The sequence below is a fragment of the Podarcis gaigeae genome, assembly GCF_964106915.1.
Source record: "Podarcis gaigeae genome assembly, chromosome: 3".
Taxonomy (NCBI): domain Eukaryota; kingdom Metazoa; phylum Chordata; class Lepidosauria; order Squamata; family Lacertidae; genus Podarcis; species Podarcis gaigeae.
The window spans coordinates 31,326,568-31,343,601 of NC_139680.1; the positions used below are offsets into that span (position 1 = coordinate 31,326,568).

At 41.9% G+C, this 17,034-nt stretch overlaps 1 protein-coding gene across 3 annotated transcripts in view; it reads right to left on the reverse strand.

The window, feature by feature from the left end:
• The window catches only part of NBAS (NBAS subunit of NRZ tethering complex), a 176,408-nt gene extending 159,864 nt beyond the window's left edge, over nucleotides 1-16,544 (reverse strand). For 2 of the 3 annotated variants that reach the window (XM_083729673.1, XM_083729672.1), the window contains exons 1-9: nucleotides 16,217-16,544; nucleotides 10,880-10,934; nucleotides 8,990-9,026; nucleotides 8,319-8,396; nucleotides 5,920-5,967; nucleotides 4,640-4,683; nucleotides 3,946-4,079; nucleotides 2,360-2,493; nucleotides 991-1,089 (exon numbers count right to left, since the gene is read on the reverse strand). In XM_083729673.1, coding sequence (XP_083585799.1) covers nucleotides 991-1,089; nucleotides 2,360-2,493; nucleotides 3,946-4,079; nucleotides 4,640-4,683; nucleotides 5,920-5,967; nucleotides 8,319-8,396; nucleotides 8,990-9,026; nucleotides 10,880-10,934; nucleotides 16,217-16,363 — 776 coding nt within the window. In that variant the 5' untranslated portion in view covers nucleotides 16,364-16,544. The remainder of the gene's footprint in view (nucleotides 1-990; nucleotides 1,090-2,359; nucleotides 2,494-3,945; nucleotides 4,080-4,639; nucleotides 4,684-5,919; nucleotides 5,968-8,318; nucleotides 8,397-8,989; nucleotides 9,027-10,879; nucleotides 10,935-16,216) is intronic. The other variant, XR_014561897.1, reaches the window with a different exon arrangement.
• Nucleotides 16,545-17,034: the final 490 nt, after the last annotated feature.

The window sequence follows — 17,034 nt, forward strand, 5'->3', positions numbered from 1 at the left end:
TCTGAAGCACATGAATCTGACCTTCAGAGAGATTGTAAGTAAACCATATTTATACTTACCAAACATGTGGTCTTTTTCCTAGGGAAAACTTTGGGACTCACTTTAAAGGGCACATTTTAAAGGGCTAACAGCCTATATTTCCACATCTACGTTCCTTAAATCTCTGCTAAGGTTGTCTCACCAAAGAGTACTTGCCCCCAACTTGGCACCAACCAAATAAGGCTAACATCTGCCAATGATAGGGTGCAAAACAATGGATTTGAACATTAAGAGAAGAGATCCATACAGAAATGGAACAACTTGTCTTGTGCAGCACCAACCTCCTTGAAGGTTTTGAAATAAGCCAAACAGATCTTTCTGAAATACCTTAGTTTTTAGACTCTGCCATTTCAGAGCAGCAATCTGACGTAAATGACTAAAAAGTTCCAGCCTATGCCTGTTTACTCAGAAGGAACAATGTATTCAGTTATGCCTGCTCTCAGGTAAGTGTGGAATGGGATTGTGGCCTGGGCTGCATTTCTCCTTGATTTTAAAATAGCTGTAGGAATTGGAAGGCAAATCGAAAGGACCCTGAAGCTTTATCAGCACACCTGATGGGACAAACAAATACCTTCCGCTGGTCTGCCCACACAGACCCACCAATTTCTGGAGGATCAGTTTTCTAGGCATTTCTAGGTCCCCTGGCATGCCTAGAACAAACTGCAACTATGCTAATCTTTCCACCACCCCCACAAAAAATGAAACAGAATTTCACCACTTTCTGAAAATGCCAGCAAACTCTTATCTTCCACCAGCAAACCATTTGCAACTTATAAGATGTGGGGTGGGGGAATTTATGGCCTTTTCTAAAATGCAACTGAATCACATAAACTACATCACAACTCTCTCTCTCTCTCTCTCTCTCTCTCTCTCTCTCACACACACACACACACACACACACACACACACACACTATATATATATATATAAAAAATAGACTAACATACTTACCGGTGTGCAGGATGATAAATTACAGCAGTTATTCCATGGACATAATGGCTGCTGAAGCTGAAACTGTGGCTTTCTTGGAAGCTCTGATTCGTTCCAACACTGGACAAAAGTAAAGGCATTTATTTACTTATTTGTTGCATTTATATATTGCCCGTCCACGGTTAAGTCCTCCGGGCAGTTTGCAAAATAGTTAAAAATGAAACAAATATAACTATTCAAAAAAAGTTAAAATAACAATATGCGGTGGAAATCATCATTTAAGAAGGCCTTCTTATAGACAGCATGGAGGCAGCAACAAGAAATCATTTCAAGACCAGCATTAAACCAGGAAGGATAAAAAGAAATTGGTGCAAGAATTTTAAGAGCAAAAGTGACTGTACGTACTTGTTGGAAAATAAATGGCCTGGGGCGGGGGATAGATGTTTACCTATTTTTTGGCAGGTGCAAATCAACAATGTGAGAATGAGGCACTGCATAATTGAGGAGCCAGTGCCAAAAGGTCCCTGTCCCTGGTAATCACTTGCCTCCCTTCATTAGGTGAATGAACCTAAATAAGGACCTCTGAGGGGGATCTCAAGGATCAAGCAGAGAGAGGACAATCCCTTTGGTCAATCTGGTCTCATTCCCAAGACATTTAGGGCTTTAAATGTTGAAACCAGCAGTTTGAGTTGGGCCCATAAACAGACTGCAAGCCAGTGCAGATAACAAAGCGCAGGCATGATGTGATCACAATTGCAACGCCCCTGCTAAATGCCCTATTCTGGACCGGGGGGGACGGGGACGCGAGTGGCATTCTGGTCTAAACCACTGAGCCTCTTGGATTTGCTGATGAGAAGGTTGGCGGTTCGAGTCCCTGCAGCGGAATGAGCTCCCATTGCTCTGTCACAGCTCCTGCCAATCTAGCAGTTCGAAAGCACACCAGTGCAAGTAGATAAATAGGTACTGCTGTGGCGGGAAGGTAAACAGTGTTTCCGTGCGCTCTGGCTTCCATCACGGCATCCCATTGCACCAGAAGCAGTTTAGTCATGCTGGCCACATGACCTGGAAAGCTGTCTGTGGACAAACACCGGCTCCCTCGGCCTGAAAGCGAAATGAGCGCTGCAACTGCACAGTCACCTTTAACTGGACTTAACCGCCCAGGGGTCCTTTACCTATTCTGGACCAGCTGAAATTCCCAGACCATTCCCAAAGGCAGCCTCGCACATAATTATTTTTTTTATATTCCACTTATGAATCACTTCCCAAAATGTATCCCAAAGTGATTTCAAAGCAGAAAATATAATGCACTGCAATAAGGTTTGTTTCACTAAAGTAAGTTAATCCCAGTTAATACTGTTGGCTGGTGCAGAGGCATCAACCGAGCACTTACCTGACAAGGTAGCTCTTCAGTTCGCCACGGTAATTGATGACCAGCAGCTCGGCTGACCATTGGGCGCTCGCTTTGTATTCCAGAAAAATCAATCCAGCAATAGCATAGGTCAAGTCTCCTGGGAAGCTAGCGCCCTGCACCAAAAGAAAACATTTCTTAAAAACAAATTTCAAAAGAATTTTATTTGGCAAAGGAGTTAAAAAACAATTCCAGGAATGAGAAATTTGTTTCTACACTGAACCAAAAAAATAAAAACGAACGCCATTGTTGTTTGGTGGAAACACTGGGAATGAATAGGGTTCAAATTCCCTCCTGGGTGACCTGGCACCAGTTGCTATCTGTCACCTTAACTACCTCACAAGGTTGTTGTGAAGATAAAATAGTGAGGGGAGAAACCAGGTAGTCCACTGGCAGCTGCTTGGAGGCAAATTGGGTTATAAATATAGAAAACACGGTAGCTAGAATATTATATGCACAGAAATGGAAAGAGGAGCAGGTCCCAATGAAGGAAGAGTGGCTTTTGAAATGGCACAGAAATAGTAGAGCCGACAGAGAAATTAAGAGATCTGAATTACGAACTTTTCATAGAAGAATGGAGGCCTTTTGTGGAATATTTTTAAAAATACTACAATCGAATGAAATTGCAGGATCTGAGATAAAAGCAGCAGAATAAAAATGATAAAGTAACTGTAACAGAGAAACTTTTTTCTATTATATAAAGCTATAACGCAGTGGAAAAGGTTTGAGTAAAAATACTGCAGAAATGAGGGTGGGAAGTCAATTCATAAAACAATGTAACTATTTGATATGATGAATGCTTGAATGCTTGAAAAAATTCATAGAAAAATGTGTTACACAAAAAGTTTATAGAAAATAAAATAAATGTTTGCGCTAGAACCAAGCTTAGGACTAGTGCGATGGGATTTTTGTCTCCTCTTCTCCCCCTATCTGTGCCCTGTGCTGCCCACAAATCTGCTCTGAAAGGTTATGGGAGAATGCCAAAAAGGTTTAGGGGGTGCATATGCAGGCATGTTCTGTTGTGCAAGGAGAAAGGTCCAAGATCATGAGAGCTGGAGTCCAATAACATCTGAAAGACCACACATTTCCTAACCCATTTTAGAACATATCCCTTCTTAAAGCTTTCAAGAGGTTACAATGCTGTAATCACCTGCCTATTAGAAAGCCTAAATAGTAGGTTTAGGATTAAATAAAAGAAAAGGGTGAAAGCTGCCACAACAAGCAATATTTTCGACAATACACGAAGCAGCAGACTAGTTCAGATGTTAAACCGCATCCCCTTGGAACAGCTATTTTCAGAGGGCCACAACAAAAGCAATTCCACCCTAAAGCACTGACAGCTTTGCTGCCACAAATAAAAATTAATGTACTTCTGTTTGGCCATGTGAAAGGCTGAATGGAAATTCACCAATAAACATGCAAAGCGACCATTCAACAAAATGAGCCATAAAGCGCTCACAATGCAAGCTCTCTCTGCATAAGTACGTCACATTAAAACCGTAATAGCTAAAAAGCTTCCATTTGCATGCAAATTGGACTTGTAAAATCCGGAAAAGAAAAGTAAATACCGGTGAAATGACCAAGAGTTCACTGCCGACCAAATCAAACACTCGCACGGTCCCTGTGCTTTCGCCATAGGCGAGCAAAGTGCAGTCGTGACTCCATGCTACACGTCTCCATTGCGGGTTGGGATCCTTCGGGACTATGGGGGCAGAAAGAGACATGTTAATAAAAGCAGAACAAAAGGTGTATATGGTCAGTGGTGCTACTTTTACTTGCAGTAGGCTGTGAAGGGGGCAGTCTCAGCTGCAATATCAACTGATCCACACAAATAGGGCTGCCAACAATTTTAGGGTCTTCCGAAAGAAAGCTCAGTAACTTTTGGGGTGTCCTGGCTTTTACTTTTTGAAATATGGCAACCCTACACACAAACAGCACAAAAAAGCTACCACACGGCAGCCATATCATCACTATCACAAACCCTAATAAAATATCCATTCACCAAAAAAGGTATAGGCAGGCTTTGGGTAACCCTGAGGTTTGCAGAAGTAAATAAATAAGATTAAATCTAATGCAATTGTGTATATGAAAAACAGCCCAATGACAGCAGGCATGTTATGTGGTCACAATATGCTGGAATAAAAACTGAGGATTGGGGCAACTGTAGCTGGGGCTCGAGGGTAAGAGAATGAAATTTTGTTAAAGGTCTCACTTGTTAATTGCTACTTTTCGTAGTTTACTTGTGTATGAAAAGCTACATACCTTGACATTTCCCAATGACAGATCCAAACTCATCCTTCGCAGACCTGCAGGATTTGAATTTCATATATAAAACTTGATGCAATGTACATTTGTCAGGATTTACGGCTGTGTCGCTAATTCTCTTGTCTAAAGCAGAAATGGGGCTCCTGCGACCCTCAAAATGTCGTTGGACTCAAACTCCCATGAGCCCTGAGAGTCAAGGATAATGGGAGATGTAGTCCAACATGTTCCCCATCCCTGGCTTTAAGAAAATGAACATGCACAAACAGATTCTGGTGCATTAATAGCAAACTGAATTGTGCCAAGTATATATGGATTCTGACCAAACTGCGGGAGGAAGTGGAAGACAGGAGTGCCTGGCATGCTCTGGTCCATGGGGTCACGAAGAGTCGGACACGACTAAACGACTAAACAACAACAACAACATATATGGATACTCCAGTTGCCATCGGTTCGAGGAAGTGTGCTCAACAGTCAGGGACAATAAGAGTGCTAGTCCAACAAAATTTAAAGGGCACCACATTGGCCACCTCTGCTGTAAACACAACACAAACTTCACAATGAATCTGACATAAATAAGCTGTTTCTATAATAATAAGGTAACTTCCTTGCGATTTTAGCACCTTATTTCACGTGCAGGGGATATCTAATTCAATAACATGTATCAGATCTTAAAGCTCTTTAGATTAAATATCAAAACAAAAGGACAGAAGTTTCAGACCAGTTTTTTCCCCATTCTCTGACTTGGAATTTAACTAAATACTGGCTGTCTTCCAATGATCAGATGTAGCCATTTCGTTGCTTCCTTGACACAAGCAGCAAAAGGAACCAGGAACCAACAGCGAGCTCTCTATTACTTCCATACTGGAAAACTATGCTTAAGGCTTCCAAACAAACCAGGATATGAAGGCACAAATTAAAGTTGGCTTCCAAGTCCTGGCATGTTTGGAAGCCATTATCCATAGTTCCCAGTTTGGACATAACTTGAAGCTATGATTCCATGTGATTTTAGTACTAAACACCCAGGGAAGAACAAGGATGCACAAAGTTTGTGTGTGTCACAAGATTTGTTGACGTGAAACCCCCAGACTAGCAATATGGCTACTGTGTTATATGACCTCGCACACTCCAACTGGCAAGACAAAATTACTAAAATAGGTATGCACATTCTGTTATACTTATACAGTGATCCTATTCATTTCCTGGGAGCAAGCCAGACTGAACTCAATGGGGTCACTTCTGAATAGACATCCATATGATTCTACTGTTATTCATCTTACCTTATTTCTATGCACTGGTCTTGAACAGCTGCTAACAATTTTCCATTGCTAAAAGAGAAAAGCTTTGAATGAAAAAAAATCCCACATAATAATTACTGCTTTCAAAAGATGTCAGGAATAATTTTATATCCTCCAAGTCTTAAACCTAAAGGGTAAGCTACTGTTCCTTTGGAACCTGAATGGGATCATATTAAGTATAAGAACTCCCTATTCCAAATGCCATCGCTCTCCAATAACCAGCATACGTCAAAGATCAGACAGTGGTCTGGTTTGAATGTCATGTTAAGCCAAACCATGGCTTAGCACAAATGCACAAGCTCTGAGAAGGGAGTTCATGGCTGCTTCACGCCTCCCAACTGTTTTGCTGCTGCGCTGAGCTAAACCATAGATTAATGTGGCTCCCTCAGAAGACCGCGAGGGCTCCCCACAAAATAACTCCACCATTTGCTACACCACTTTCAGTCACAGTGCATTAAGGTCCTATATAGCATAAATTAAATCCTTATTCCCTTTTTCCAACCAATTAACTCCTTGCAATTATCTTTTTCTGAAGTCATCCCTGTGCAGCAGACAGGGGAACGGGGCATGAGAAATGCTCTGAAGCAGAACACTCTCTGTGTCCCAGCATTTGTCTTCAAAATTACAACAAACCAAGTGGCTTTTGGAAATAGATTATCACACAAAATGAAAGGAAACTCGAGGCAAAACGGCCTCCTGGATATGTTTTGAGTTCTTTTCATTAAATGGTTTTTGACAAGTTTTCCGGAATATTCTTCCCTGTAGGCCTGCCCAATACCAACTGTCATTACTCCGTTTGAATCCCAAGCCTATGGGAAATAAAAGCCTCCAGCATACACTCACACAGAGATTTAGTGATGGAAACCTTTAAACCAATTCATACTCCCATTTCAGTTGCCTCAGAGGACAAACCCCCACCAAAAGTCATTTCGTTGTAACTTGACTTGAATGACAGAACTTGCCTTCCGCTTCAGAGCAGTAAATTCCAATGAAATATTGTTTAGGAGGAAACTTGTTATTTCCCTGCCAAGATGCACACAGCTACTTTGAAACTATGAAATACATATCCAGAATAAAGAACTGTGGGTGTTTATTAAAATAATGTATGCTGTGACATCTATGCAGACAAGCCTTCACAGAGTAATGTTAAGGAAATAAGGGCCTTGAGGAAAATGTACTTCTATACAGGATACACAATAGTAATACATATATTATATGAGCAATAGTTTATAAATAAAACACAGAACAAAGGACTTCTGAACAAATTAGGCCATATCCACACCATACATTAAAAGCCCTTTTATGCCACTTTAACGGTCATGACTTTCCACTAAGAATAATGGAAAGTGTCTGTTAAGGCTGCTGGGAACTGTAGTTCTGTGAGGGGTTTCCTGACAACTCCCAGCACCCTTCGCAAACTAGTAGAGATGTGAAGCAGAGTCAACACAGCAAGTCTTCTTCTTCTTTGGCGATCATTCGTGGCTGAGTAAGATTGTCTTCCATGAACACGGTCTTAATGGTGAGTCCGTAAGTGACATTGGAGACCCATTCTGGATCCACATGTCCTTCCACAGTGGAGGCATAGATTTCCAGTTGATCACAGTGCAGGTTTGCCAAACGTGCCTTCCTCTTAGGACGTTTCTCACTTTCAAGCGGAGTTCAAGCATTTACAAAGTCCATGATGCCTTTGGTAAAGGCTGTTCTCCAGTTGGAGCACTCGCAGGCCAGTGTTTCCCAGTTGTTGTTGTTGTTTATACTACATTTTTTTAGATTAGCCTTCAGAGAGTCTTTAAACCTCTTTTGTTGACCACCAGCATTACTCTTTCCATTTTTAAGTTTGGAATAGAGTAGTTGCTTTGGAAGATGAAAATCAAGCATCCGAACAACATGACCAGTCCAATGAAGTTGATGTTGAAGAATCATTGCTTTGACACTGGTAACTTTTGCTTCTTCCAATACACTGGCATTAGTTTGCCTGTCAGCAAGTCAATTACTCTAGGCACAACCCTATGCTGCCTCTCACTAGCTTATACTGCTTTGGGTCCAATGTAAAATTATTCTAACATATTTAACAAGCTCAACTACACTAGCATAAGTCACAGTGAGAATAAGTGATTTTTCCCAGTATTAAGATATCTTAAGAATATTGAATGGTTTATATAATAGATGTGTTGCATTATATGATATGCTTACAAATGTCTGTGCAGACATTTAGTTTGCATGACAACTGTAATGTCTATTCATTAAACACAATATTTATATTTTAAAAAGCCACTGTAAAATGGAAATTGCCTTCTGATAATATCACCTGAGTATAATCTCCCATCAGCAATTTCGAGTGACACCACACACACTTGCAAAGGAAAAGCAAAGTCACTTACCTTGCGAGGACTAAGTGCCAATTGATCTGTTTACTGACCAGGCGGACAAGTCCAACAGGGAGAGAAAATTTTGCAGGGCTGGAAATAGATACATGCTAATGTTGGAGTGTGCAAAGCTCAAACATACAAAAACACTGTCAGCATCGTATAACTTCCCAGATCAGATCTATATTCCCAAAGAGTTATTATATAAAACACCCTAAAAACTGGCAGCAATCCCGTATCCCTGGGATACATGCACAATATACATCCATGCCCTTCCTATTCAGCAAAAGTTATTTGCAAATATTAATGCTTCGGGAAAAGATGTTCACTACAGCAACCAACTACTTTATGCTCACCAAGTGGGCAGCACAATACTTTGCAGATGTCCTGCAGTAAGCTCACAACTTACATGCATCTAACTTGTGCACATTCAGCTTTATGAACTTGACAAAAAAAAATGTTTTAAGGGGGTGGAAAAGGAAAAAAAGATGTCCAGAGGAAAAGACTTTGGAAATCCCACCCAGCATTGCACCTGATGTGTTTTGACTATACACAATTTTAGCTTCAGGCGCTATCCCCAAAAAGTAAGCCACGCGTAAATTGTAGTCTTACCCTGTGCATCCTTTCAAACTAATTTAACACAGGGTTTAGGTTAGCTTCTGTTAAAAAAGGACAAAGAAACTTACCTGTACCACAAATATCGGAGCAAAAATAAGGCAGGGCCTATAAAAGAAGAAAAAGTTTGAATTCAGAAGGCCCTGTTCAAATCTTTGAAAGAGAGAGAGACTGGCAAAAAAGGCTACTTTTCTATAGCTTTTTGTACATTTCTTATACATTCTTCAAGGTCAACTCAGACATATTGAATGGGACTCCTTATCTCACCATCCTTTGTCTACTCCAGCCCAAGGAGGCGTTGCTTACCTTCTTCCTCTTACTCCCGAATCCCATCTCTTACTCTGCCAATCTTACCTTTCAACACTCATTTCCATTACGCATTCTGACGCTCAAGCAAATACAAAAGTGTTTTATCACCTTAAACAATAATATTCCTTGTTTTGATTCATTGCAGCACACATTGCTGATGTGTAACAGTTTATCCTTGGGCAGTTTAACACTGGACAGCTACAGTCTTAAGGCCTGGCTCCAACAAAGCAAACCCTGTGCAGATCTACGCTGAAGTAAGCCCCACTGAACACACGGGAGCTTGGTGCCAGGTGTATCGATGACTGTATAAGGAGCAACCTTAAAAGCCTCTTTCTCACTACTCCATTTGCAACACTGACAAGAGCTGGGTTCTCATGCTGGCAAATGCTAGAACTCCAGACATTCTATCATAGATCCAGAGAAGTGAAAACAACAGGTGCCTCTTACTGCAATAGATACCAATAAGTAACTGAATCAATGCCCACTTATATTAATTGCAGCTGGAGTTGGGTACAGTAGGCAGGAGGAGAAGCTTTGACAAGAAAGATGACTTTACCTCTTCAGTACCAGAGGAGTCTATAATGTCACATAGCTCTGCTGCTGCAAAACACTACTTTTAGCTGCCTTGCGGACCCAGTGGGCTATAAATGCAAAATACAAGCATCAAAGACAATTACATGATGAATCCAGCTATCAGTGATTAAACAGAATCAACTATCAGTTCAGTTTTTGATAATGTACACTGGCCATGTTTGGATGTCACATCAAACCATAGTTTAGCACGTGAACACAACGTTCAGCAAGCCTCAGGGTAGTTGGAAGGTTTTCTTCCTGATTTCCATTAAACGGGCCATCCGAATGCTGAACTGCACGTAACTGTAATGGCAGTTTCTTTAAACAAGGCAGCAGCATCACCCATTACTTGAAGTCAACTATGGTTTGTCTAAAACAAGGTAAGATTAACCATGGTTTGCAAGGCTTCACCAACATGACAGGCTGGGGCTGATCTAAACCAGAAGGAAAAGCTGACCTCTCCCTTGTAGCTGTGCTAGAGGAGTACATGGTTAACTGGAATATCTAAACAGGGATGAAGTGTTTGCAGAAAACCTTTTCTAAGAAATCTCAAAAGATCTGACTTTTGCCTATACAGCCGTACCTTGTGAGTCGAATGGAATCAGTTCCAGAAGTCCATTCGGCTTCCAAAATGTTTGGAATCTAAAGTGTGGCTTCTGATTGGCTACAGGAAGCCGCAGAAGCCCCAATGTTTTGGGTTCCAAAGAACGTTTGCAAACCGGAACACTCACTTCCGGGTTTGCGATGTTCGGGAGCCAAAACGTTGGAGTACCAAAGTGTTCGGAATCCAAGGTACAACTGTATGTGTATAAATGAATGCCAATGAGACACAATCGTTGCAGAAAAGGCAAGCAGCGGGCAGTTGGGAGAGGGAAGAAAGAGAGAAAAGAAACGAAGGGCATTAAGAGGAAGAATACTTTCCCCGATAATTGTTATGCAATACATGTTGCCCAAAACAATAGGAATACGGCAATATCAGATAACAAACTTTATAAACAAATCCAATGAATTCACACCCCATTCATTTCCTCCACATAAGATTCACTAAACAATCCATCAGGGCAAGCCAGCATATTTACCTGTAATTGCTCTAGTGATGATAAATGAAGCGCCATGCTTCCGGTTGCCTCTTGGCTGAAATTACAAGAAAAGAATTAGTCTACAACAACTGAACCCTTTATTCACCAACCTACTAAGAAAATGAAGTTTATGAATCACCTGCTGGGCTGCGCAACTATTTAAAATTCTTTTTCGGCTCCAAGGGCACTTTGCTGGGAAGCCATTCAACATGCTTGTCACTCCCAAATCACCTGAGATTGCTACCTTTGCGGATGGCCACCAGTCCAAAACAAGTGGAAGGATAGACGCAATTAGGTAATAATATAAATGTGCAGGTAACATAATGCACCCCTGCTTTAGCAGTTAGAACCTCTTCCTTGGGATACTGCCCCCAACCCAATTTGGAGCTACAGTCACTGGAATCTCAATACTCTCTTTAATGGCACAGGCCAGAGACGAAGTCCTCAGTATGAAGATAAATATAAATTTAAAAAGAATTATTTGGGCTGGCCCCCAAATAGAAAGCAACCGCGGTGCTGGTGTACTAGATTACACTGACAAAACAGCTGCTGGAGTTTATTACAGTGACTAATATACAAATATACTTATATGACAATCCCGGCCCGACTGCACCAGCTGCCAGTTAGTTTCCAGGCCTAATTCAAAATGCTGGTTTTGACCTATCAGGACCGCAATACCTCAAGGTCCACCTCTCTCCATATGAACTGACCTGGACCCTGTGATCATCATCTGAGGCCCTTCTTTGTGTGTCTCCTCCATGAGAGGTCCAGAGGGTGGCAACACAAGAATGGCTCCCTGTTTATGGAATGCCCCTCCCAAGGGGGCTCATTGGACGCTATCATTATATACCCTTAGGTGCCAGGCGGAAATTTTCCTCTATAACTAGGTCTTTGGCCTTTAACTATCAGTGGCCTTTTAGAAGTGAGTGGGATGTTTTTAATGTGTTTCTCTTTCCTCTTGATTTTAATGTATCTATGTGTGGTTTATTGTCTATTTGTTTGGTTATACAGTAATTCGTTTTGGGTTATCCCTGGCAGGATAAAGCAACTAACAAATTTAATAAAATAAAGAAAGAAAGATTATTAAAGATCCACTGGGCTATGCACTCCCTCCTACCTAAGGTCATTGCAAATAAACTCTGTTGCAATTATTGGTTTGTTTGTTTGTTTATGTGCCAAAGCCTAAGTTGTCCTATGGAAATAGTATTTTGAACAAGGATAATGTCAGAGCCACCCGAGGTCCCAGCTCACAAGAGACCAAAATCCAGTCCAAGTTATATACAAAAGGTTTTATTGAAGAACATTGTTGTCGTTACATCCAAGCTCCGTGGCTCAGCATCTGTTACCCTTAGATGTTTGAAGTCCCCTCTGAGTCAGTCCCGCCCCTGCACCAGCTTAAGAGGCTTGTACTGCTCCACCTTTTCCTCTCCTTCCTTTTCCGCAGGGTCTTCCTGCCCCCCTGTGCTCCCTCCCTCCGGGACTCCCCCGAGGCTGAGTCTTCTGACGCCTGCTCCCCCCTCCTTCGTGCTTTGGGACCAGGCTCCTCCTCAGGGCTCTCCTCATTTCCGCGCGCCTCCACATTTGAACTTGGCGCACGTACGTTGCCTCTGACCTTCCTTTCGACCGTTACGCTACTCTCAGTACTACACTCCTCCCCTTCCGGCAGGACGTTCTGCTCCGAACTCCTTCCCCTCTCTGCTCCCTGTTCTGCTCTTTCTGACACACTGGCAACCCCACCCCCTTCACTCCGTTCCGACGGAGAGGCCGGTCCCGATCTCCAACCCCCACTGGGGATTCCCTCTTCGTTCCCCTGCTTCTGACTGCTTCCCTCTCTACTGCCCCTTGGCCTGACCAGGGGGGCTCCCTTTTGGGAATCCTCGGATTCACTTGACGGACTCACTGACAACCTCGGGTCGTCGTCGTCCTCTTCCTCGTCACCCTGGGACCCCTCCCCCTCGCTCTCTGTCCCTGAAACCCTGACAGATAATAATATTTTTGAACAAGGAGGATACAACACATGTTGTTTATCACCCTATAGAATTGCTTCTATGGAATTGTTTTAGTAGACACATTTGGGGAATTACAAAATAGAATGAAACAAAGCAGTTCTTCCTCTTTTAAGGCTTAGACCTGATCAAAGAGCAGAGGAAACCGTTCAATGGATTTGCTCCCAGATAAACGGGAATAGGATTGAGACTTACAGTGCAATCCTATGCTACCTGGGAACAAGTCTCAATGAACACAGATGGGCCTACTTCTGAGTAAAAATGTAGAAGACTGCATTGTAAAGCTGTAGTCCTGAGTGCCATTAAATTCATTCAACTGCCTGGTTCATACAACACACCAAGCTGAACTTTGGCTTAGTGATACTCTGTGTGCCCCCAAAAAGAAGTGCTCCTACCCAGTCGTTTTTGCTGCTACATTTGGCTTAGTGTTGTCCGAACAGGGGCTGATGCCTCTTGCCTCTTGCCTCACCAACTTCAAATTGTAGCTAAGGTTTGTCCTCAACCACGAGCCCCAGTTTGGGTGGAATTTGGCTTAGCTCTGCATGGTGTGGCAGCAAAAAGGACCAGGGAGGAGCAAAGCAGCAGCATCGTAAACCTCACTATGTTCAAATTAGAGCGACTAGCTTTAACAGAATATAGGACTCCTCTAAAAACAAAGAAACGCACGTCATCTAGATACAAATCCTATACAGATGCTCATTTAAACGTAAAACAGAATGCACAGAGGTGAGCCCCAGCAACCTCTAATATTCCATTTGCATAGGTGCATATCCAAAAGACTCTCTATGCACACATTTTGAATTAGCTGTTTATTGATCTGTTTGAGGTCTTTTACCAACCAGCTTGTTTTACATACTGCTTTGTCATTTCTATGGCTGTTTGATGCTATATATCCCTTACCTTTCCCGCCCCGACCTGTCCACAGTGATCCACAGTCACCTCCAGGCTTGACTACTGTAATTCGCTCTACGCGGGGCTGCCCTTGAAGCTGTCCCAGAAACTGCAGCGGGTCCCAGAAACTGCAGCGGGATGCTGCAGCAAGGCTCCTCACAGAGTCTCTGCCATGGGATCATATTCACCCAGTGCTTTTCCAGCTGCACTGGCTGCCGGTGGAGCACAGGGTCAGATTTAAGGTGCTGGTTTTGACCTTTAAAGCCCTTCACGGCCTAGGACCCTTGTACCTACGGGACCGCCTCTCCCGGTATGCCCCACGGAGAGCCTCAAGGTCCATAAATAGCAACACCCTGGTGGTCCCGGGCCCTAAGGAAGTTAGATTAGCTTCAACCAGAGCCAGGGCCTTTTCAACTCTGGCTCCGGCCTGGTGGAACGCTCTGCCTCATGAGACCAGGGCCCTGCAGGATCTGATTTCTTTCCGCAGGGCCTGTAAGACAAAGTTGTTCAGCCTGGCCTTTGGCTTGGAGCCAATTTGATTCCCTCCCCCTCTTTTTTCTTTTTTTCTTTTTCCTTTCTCCTGTGATGAGGCTGCATTTTAATATTTTAATGTTTCAATATTTTAATGTTGTATTTTAATCTTGTTTTTAAGTTGTATTCATTCAACTTGTTTTTATTATTGCTTGTTAGCCGCCCTGAGCCCGGCCTTGGCTGGGGAGGGCGGGGTATAAATAAAAATTATTATTATTTTATTTTATTTTATTTTATTTGTTGTTAGCCACCTTGGGCACCTTTGTGCAAAAGGGGGGGTATTAATTCAAATAATAAAGAAATCATATTAAAATAGTTTTGATAAAATTTGTTGTGTATCTTCCAAGTGGTTGTCTACGCTTCAAGTTCCAAACCTAGCTTGACTCTTACAGCACACTTCAACTGGAACCAGGAAAAGCAGAAATACACAATGCAGTGTGAGTATCTCTTTAAAAGACCAAAACATCAGAATGATGGCTAGTGTCCATATTCAAGAAAACATTCTATATTTCACATTCACATCCTCAGGATGCTTGCTGACCACACATCCTTTTGCAAGAGGCCAGGAACAAGCAAAGCCAACACAGATGTGAGACTCACACCAGTCTTGAAAATGGAAAGCACTTTCCAGTGGTAGGTAGCAACCACAAGACGTAATAATCCCAGCTGAGCCTGGGAATTCAAAATATATTTTGGTTATATAATTAATATAATTTAGTTTTGCTTGATAAGTGGAAATGCATAGAAATCGTTAAAAATAATGGCTAAGTACTTGTGGTTATATATTTATTATATTATTATATTATAATTTATTATTAAGCATTTCCTGCTGTTTTCAGAAAATAAAATTGAAATCCCTCAATTTTCCTAAAGCAGTTTATGCACTTCTTCATGAAAAGTAGACTTACCAAGTTAAATAATAATAATAATAACAGTATTTTTTTATTTATACCCTGCCCATCTGACTGGGTTGCCCCTGCTACTCTGGGCGGCTTACAAAGCATACAAAAACAACATCCAATGCTAATAGCAACCATATATTAAAAAGTCACCATTAACTTTAAAACAAACCACTTATATCAAATAAAGCAATATTCCACAATCCATTAGCATCTAATAGCAAAGCCATTGGTTTCAAATACATGGCTCATATCGGGTTATGCATTTAGCATTGTGAGTCCACTTCTGTAGAACTTCCTCCCTGCTGACTTCAGATAGGTCCTGGTTATATGTATATTTTATAAAATCTATGCTCCAGTTGATTGCAAAAAATAACAATAACAACAAAACAAAAACAAGCCACCAGTGTTAAGTAAGCTTTTCTGTTGCTGTGTTTCATTTTATCTTTAGTGTATCTTTTGTAACCTTCTTGTACACCCTTTACAGATGATAGTATTAACTGGCCAGAAACACATGTTTAATCATAGCTGTCAACTTTTCCCTTTTCTTGCGAGGAATCCTATTCGGAATAAGGGAATTTCCCTGTGGTTTTTTTTAAAAAAGTGAAACGTTGACAGCTAAGTGTTTAATACCCATAGCTGAAGAAACCTGCAAAAAATAAGCTTCAGAACAGAATAATGACTTCTTTTGAACTGACGTGTTCCTGAGTAACTCTTTGCAAAGCAATACAATACAATTCAAAACAAAACAAAGACGAATAGGAAATGTTTACCCTCTGAAAATAAATGGCAAAAAGCTAATTAAATAATAATAATAATACGATAATAAGAATTAATAAGAAGAAAAGGCGATGTCCCAAAAGACACGTCTGCTCAGGAGTAAGAGCCCACTGGTTTGATAGGCAGCTTGGCGCCCGCCCCTCTTCCCTTCTCCTCCTACGTGGCTGGGCAGCCGGGCAGGTACCTGCCTGCCTGCCTGCCTGCCTGGGGGGGGTGACAGGGGGACCCACCTGCACCTCCGTCTCCGGCGGCCACTCGGTGTTGACCAGCAAGTCGTAGAGGATGTTCTCCTCTTCGCTTTCTTCTGCTTCTATTGCCGCCTCCGAGCTGCCTCTGCCAGTCTCCGCTTCGCCTCTTCGCACAGCAGCCATGATCATCGGCAACCCTGGCTGCAGCTGCTACGGCGGCTCGCAGGGGACAAAACTCTCTCTCGATAGAGGCGTTCGGTCTTTAACCCTTTACGATCCCTCCGCGAAGCGCTTCTAGGTAACACGAGCCAGCTGTGTGTGCTGTGGCGGAGGCTGCAGACGTCCTGCGCTACCTGACATATGAATAAATCCCGCTGAGCGGGATCGTATCAACTCGCATTGTTATTATGCAATATATTATATATTAACAAATTATGCGTGACTAAATCCTGCTGAGCTCATATACATACACTGTTTTAATATATTATTATATCAGCATATCATATATTGTTATAATACCATTTATATTAATAGATTATGTGTGAATAAATCCCACTGAGTTTATATACATATACTATTTTAATATATATTATATTGCATTATATTATATTATAAAATATGGTTATGAAAGGTGTTTTTCATATAATCATATAACTGATAGGATCAATATATTGATATAATCAAGTCCAACCCCCTGCACTGCAGGAATCTCAGCGAAAACCTCCCTGTCAGAGGGCCATCCAATCTGCTTGAAAACCTCCCTTCCCACAATTTGAATCCAAGTTACAAGTTATGTTACTGGTGGTTTGGACAGGTCCGAAATTGGCCTTGCGCAACCAACCCTTGCTCTCTTTCCCAAA